This window comes from Atheta coriaria, unplaced genomic scaffold, assembly GCF_025399875.1.
Source record: "Atheta coriaria isolate IRGN ID8LTWV9N9 unplaced genomic scaffold, Caltech_Dcor_3.1 hic_scaffold_51_pilon, whole genome shotgun sequence".
NCBI lineage: Eukaryota > Metazoa > Arthropoda > Insecta > Coleoptera > Staphylinidae > Dalotia > Dalotia coriaria.
Window position 1 is genome coordinate 75,961 of NW_027045493.1, and position 6,000 is coordinate 81,960.

The following is a 6,000-nucleotide window of genomic DNA, read 5'->3' on the forward strand; positions in this document are numbered from 1 at the left end:
TATTGCAATAATACTACAAGAAACTACTATTTTCGAAAATGAGAAACATCACTGAATTTAATCAAACGATCGAATGAATCTTATTCTACTATTAAATATATAATAAATTAACATCTCAAAATTCAGATAATCACAAATTTTGCCTACTTTTCGTTACCGTAGAACAAAATCAGCGGTATCAAGGGTTAAAACAGTTAGCGAATTATTTGCCTAATTTAAGCAACCCTATTCCAAATCTTGGAAAGATCAAGAATTCATAGAGATTCCATATACCCTGTGTAGTATACCGGCGCATCCTTTGCGCCGAATCACTCACGCAAGTTTTACATCTGAGCTATCGTGCAGGTCGACCCAGTAAGCTCCGCATTCTCCCTCCCGAAGAGTGTATCATGGCCGACCAGTACAGTTCGCTATGACGAACCGCAGTGGATCTTCGCCACAAATTACCAAAGTAAATAGATAAGTAATAAGTATTTACACATCCAGCACACATTTTCATAGAGCTAGTGAGCGTAGTGTCGAGTAGTGATAGTTTTTGTTGCATGCTAACTTATCGATCCGTAGAAATGTTCACTTTTTCCCAGCGCCGTTTTGCGCACGTGTTTGCACTCTTCCGGTGCAGCATCTCGTGTTTTTATTATTCCTTTATTTTAGCCATGTCATAGTCACCTAATAGTATGTGTGATATATTAGTTTGTGGTTTATCATCGTTTTAACGTGGTTTCGTTGAGTATTTCACTAATAATTGATATACAGCCGAAAAAATCAATATCACCGTTGAGTTTATTTGCGTGCGGGCCCGTCCAGTCGTATGTTCGTATGCGTGTGTTTGATTCCCGCGCGAATTCGCCCAAGATGTTTATTTGCTCAGTGAATCGTCCGAAGCGTCCATGCGGATGAATGTTATGAACATTTATTGATTCGAAGCGTGCAAAATTGCACGGAATTGTATTTCCTTATGTTCCTACATCGATTCATATGCTGTTAGTTATACAGTCCAAACTGTAGAAGTCTAGAATGCATCCAAACTAAAATTAGAAGCTTGTGAATGCAGTGCATTCCGCTTTGTCAATTTGCCGCATGGCGAGATCATGCAGTGCAAAAGTTCAAGCCTGTTGCCGCGATTGTCCTGATGTTTTTTTTTGTGCTGGTGAAACGTGAATTTTCACATAATTTTTCCAATGCCAAAGTTCGTTGGAATAATGACTCATCTAGTAGTTATAGTCTACTTGCAGTCCTTTTGCGCAATGTTACGATTGCGTCATAATACTTGAGAAACCAAAAAAGAATCGATATTTTTGACGTAAACGAAATAGTCAAACTTTTATCATTCTAAGAATAATTGTTATGGTTGTTACCGGCTTCCGGTTATAGTGGCTATGTCATTGATGTCTTGAAGAATTTTTTTAGCTTTGTAAATTGTAGCGTTCGTTATTCGTGCGATGATTGAAGAGTTCTCACACGTGCCGTAATCACGAGCCGGCTCGTTTTTGTAAAGCATAATTTTAGAACGAAGATTGTCGCATCACTCCGTGGTTTGCCGCAAATTACAAAACTCCAAGGATCGCATGCCGATAATTACACTCTGCTTGTTTTTTTTATTGTAAGCCATTTCTGCTAATACATAATAAGTATCATTTTTTTTGTTCTTTACAACCGATACTTCTGTTACTACTGCTTTAATTAAAAACAATTTACATTAGCTCTGTTCATACCACACAATAAAGGCATTTTAGTTAGTTTAGGCCCGGTCATAATGACGCCAGTGATTCAGCGAGATGATTCGCGAAAAACATCAGTGTATGATCGTGCATTCCCCACACAAGCCTCATTATCCTTAATTAAACCTATTGACCTTAAAAAATGCGTCGAATTTGTTATATTGTCAGGCCTGCGAGATGCGCGAGTGCACAATCACCGGTGTCGCGTTGCAATCACATTCGGGATCGCTGTTACGCGATTTCATAGAAATTCAAAAGTGCAACTCACACTATTCGTCAGGTGCTATTACCAAAGCAGCTACGCTAGCAAAATTTATTTATAACAAAGTTTTGCCGGCACGTGCACAGTGTCCCGTGAACCATACACCAACAATCGCAATCTGGTTGCAAAAAAGTTTGTCCAACTTTGGTTAATTTGTATTAAGCAGTAATTGTTTAAATTTTTTTATTATACAATTTCTTCCTTGGTTGCAGAATAACAACGCCAAAATGATCAAACAAAAGTGAGCAGTTTAACATCATCAAAGCACTATCTACCAATCACACGCCGCACTTTTGAAAATCAAGCGAGGTGATTTTGTAGGCTGATCGCTTGTAAAATCGAAAAACATTAGTAAACAACATGCTGGAGGCGTACTCAAGTGATCTAATATGGTTGATCGTTCTGGGATTCATCATAGCGTTCGCACTGGCCTTCGGTATTGGAGCAAACGATGTGGCCAATTCGTTCGGGACCAGCGTGGGTTCCAAAGTGCTGACCATCACGCAAGCATGTATCCTGGCCACCATATTTGAAATTGCTGGAGCTGTACTTATTGGTGAGCTTTGATGATTGGTTATGTTTGTTTTATATTCTACCTTATATTATATTCAGGTTATAAGGTTTCTGACACGATGCGAAAAGGAATTTTGGATGTATCGGTATACGAAGATTCCGAAGTAGAGTTGATGATTGGTTGCCTGAGTTCGTTAACTGCTAGTGCCATTTGGTTACTGGTAGCTACTTTTTTTAAGCTGCCAATCTCGGGCACTCACAGTATCGTTGGAGCGTCTATTGGTTTTAGTTTAGTCGCGAGAGGCACTCGTGGATTGCACTGGGCTACACTGGCAACCATTGGTAGGTTTCTTCTTATGAATATATTTTCTAGTTTTGTAATCATGTTTTTGTAATAGTCGGTTCCTGGTTTATTTCGCCTGTACTCAGCGGTCTGACATCTGTAATTATCTTTACTCTCATTAAATACGCCATCTTACGACGCGACAATCCTGTCGAATCTGGTTTAAAATGGCTACCGGTCTTCTACGGCTTCACCATCATTGTAAACGTGTTTTCCATCGTGCACGACGGTCCTAAGTTACTCCATATGGACAACATCCCATTATGGGCTGTGTTTGCCATCAGTCTTTCAGTTGGAGTAGTGGCAATGATCATCATTCTCATCGTTGTCGTTCCCTGGCAGCGACAGTCCATCATAAAGCTAAATGAAAATCAACGGCGCGCCAACTTCACCATGGGCGAGTCAATAGAAAACTCCCCAGAGGGCAGCCCAAAGAAGTCAATTAGGAACTCCCAGATTAGCGAGCGCAATCTTTCTGTTATCAACGAAACGAACGAAATGAGTCCGCTGGATCCAGCCAATGCAAATAAGTACCAAAAGGGGAAGCAGTTAGCTATCGTCAACAGTACCACGTCAATGATTACTGAAATCAATCCAACCCTCTCACCAAACTCAAGTGGTGTACCGCTGATCATTAACAAAAGTGTTGTAAAGAAGCAAAATGATGAGAGCATTTGTGCTATCGAGATGCAGAAGAATCCAGAGCTTCTTGAAGAGAACAAGGGTGTGTCGAAACTTTTCAGTTTCTTGCAGGTGCTCACTGCTATTTTTGGTAGTTTTGCTCACGGGGGCAACGACGTTAGCAATGCAATTGGTCCATTGATTGCACTCTGGCTTATTTACACCGAGGGTTCGGTGCAGCAAAAGAGTGAAACACCTTTATTTATTCTGTTGTACGGTGGTCTGGGGATTTCGGTTGGTCTATGGTTATGGGGACGGCGTGTGATAAAAACTATTGGTGAAGATCTGACTACCATTACACCATCGACGTAAGTACATTCAGAGAATGACACCAAATATGATGATTATCAATGATTTTTGTTTTACAAATTGAAGGGGGTTTACCATCGAAATCGGCGCAGCGTTTACCGTTTTATTAGCGAGCAAAATCGGCCTGCCGATCTCAACCACGCATTGCAAAGTAGGCTCCGTGGTCTTCGTCGGATATTTCAGCTCATCGAGGCAGGGAGTAGACTGGTCACTTTTTCGGTAGGTACAACCTAATCTACCATATAAAAATATCTATACAAATGTTACAAATGTAGTTACATAACTTAACAGTTCTCATATATTTTCAGAAACATCATTTATGCGTGGGTCGTTACCGTCCCTGTTGCAGCGTTACTTTCTGCTGGGTGCATGTATGCATTACAGAAAATAGTACTTTAAACTGCCTACAGCAATTGCAAAGCAAAATGCACTTATCTATTCTTCACTTTTCCCGCCAATTTAATATTCGACTTACACGGCGCGCTGTTCCACCAAACTTCAGTAGCCGCAGCGCGCCGTGTACATTCGACTTTAAAATGACTATTATTTATTGGTAGCATGTTAATTTAATTACTTCATTTAATATTTACTTACATTCTTTTAATTTATTAACTCTCATGGATAAGTTCTTTACATTATATTATTTTTGATCCATACAAAATACAGCAATCGGTGTGTACTTATTGTAATTTGTTATAACGTTTACTATGCTTCGAGAATTACGTAAACATTGCAAATGCAACAAGGGAGGGTACTGCGAGGGTACTCGGAACAATTAAGACTATAAGAAAGCTAAAACAAACAAGTAACTGTGATTGAACTGTTATTAAATTCGATCTATGCAGGATCAAGTAAAACCGTGACTATACACAGCAGCGCATAGCCGTAACAACCTGTGCACGAAAGTAAAATCGACTGTCTGTGACTAATTTAATATTAATTATCTCTTGTGGGTGAAAGATTGTTATTGATTGACCTCGCAAATCCTGAACGATGGGGCAGATTGCTACTGAATATATGTATTGTTAAATGAATGAATATGATTCATAATATTGTGAAATGGAGAACGAAACCACAACTGTTAAAAAAAAAACGACAAACGAAAACAGGCATGTACGGCAAACGCTATATTTTCGGTTGATGTTCCAAAGAAATTATGTTTTAATAAAGATAAAAGGTCTATTTTTTCTAAAAAAAAATATGAGATACCAGAAGGGCTAATGTATGTAAAGCTATCAAAGTACGAAAACTGGCTGTAACGTGACATCAATTTGAAACTGGTATAACAAAGTCAATCAAAGAGCAAGTCCAAATGATCGAAACGTTTAGTAAAAAATAAAGAGTAGATATGCTTGCATAAACTAACAAAGCTGACACAATTTATAACTACGCAGATTTTGAATATGAAATACACGCGATTTTAAATCAATATTTGTAACCATCGGTCAGTAAACTAAACCACAACACAAGGCGTCAGAAGTACGAATGAGTAGTTAATGAATGTACAAACTTATGCGATACGCGATTGCACAATACGTGCATGAAATGCGTTTTTGATGAAGCGGAATTGAATGTCGACGCGACCGTTAGCTGCAGTGGATGTTACATAACTAATTGTTACAAATACTTACAATTAACGATAAATGTGTACACTATAACATTTTGCAACAACATGTTGCATTATTCAGATGTAATACATGACAAGTGAGAGAAGAACCACAAGTATGTTACATATTTATATTTTCTTGAATGTATGATCTCTCGAATTTTGGAAAAATAAATTCGCATCCATATTAAAAACATATCCTTGCTTATCTGCATTGTCATCAAATGAAATACAAAAAGCCGGTCTCATTTACTAACATAGTTGCTGTTTGCACAATTTATTTAAAAAAAAAAACATACTATTTTAATTTTAAGGCCAAAAATGTCACAGATTTAGAACAACCATGATAAATGTAGTTTGATATTTATATTATTAGCTTAATCATTCAAAGATCATGTGACAAGAGCAATTAAAATCTATTCTATTGGAATTTTCTAAAAAATAACAGCATTTTCTCAATCCCTAATTGTACTTGTTCTCCGCTGCGAAATAATATTTTAATCAATACTAAACATTTACAATAATTTATTTATCATCACTTAAATAAAGTCCTAATTATATGCAT

At 37.8% G+C, this 6,000-nt stretch overlaps 1 protein-coding gene across 3 annotated transcripts; it reads left to right on the forward strand.

Annotated features, from left to right (window-relative positions):
- The first annotated feature begins 330 nt into the window (after positions 1-330).
- On the forward strand, positions 331-5,631 carry NaPi-III (Na[+]-dependent inorganic phosphate cotransporter type III). 3 transcript variants are annotated; one of them, XM_065316402.1, is made up of 6 exons: positions 331-451; positions 2,196-2,539; positions 2,596-2,838; positions 2,895-3,828; positions 3,896-4,048; positions 4,138-5,631. In XM_065316402.1, the coding sequence occupies exons 2-6, from the start codon at positions 2,344-2,346 to the stop codon at positions 4,226-4,228; spliced, it is 1,617 nt and encodes a 538-aa protein (XP_065172474.1). In that variant the 5' UTR covers positions 331-451; positions 2,196-2,343; the 3' UTR covers positions 4,229-5,631. The 3 variants fall into 3 exon arrangements, with proteins under 3 accessions (XP_065172474.1, XP_065172477.1, XP_065172475.1); XM_065316405.1 differs by lacking the exon at positions 331-451 and adding an exon at positions 1,889-2,138; XM_065316403.1 differs by lacking the exon at positions 331-451 and adding an exon at positions 1,889-2,115.
- The last annotated feature ends 369 nt before the right edge of the window (positions 5,632-6,000 follow it).

Coding starts and splice junctions, on each gene's coding strand:
- NaPi-III (XM_065316402.1), top strand. CDS start 2,344: ATGCTGGAGGCGTACTCAAGTGATCTAATATGGTTGATCGTTCTGGGA. Junction 2,540..2,595: donor TGCTGGAGCTGTACTTATTG/GTGAGCTTTGAT, acceptor TATTATATTCAG/GTTATAAGGTTTCTGACACG. Junction 3,829..3,895: donor ACTACCATTACACCATCGAC/GTAAGTACATTC, acceptor TACAAATTGAAG/GGGGTTTACCATCGAAATCG.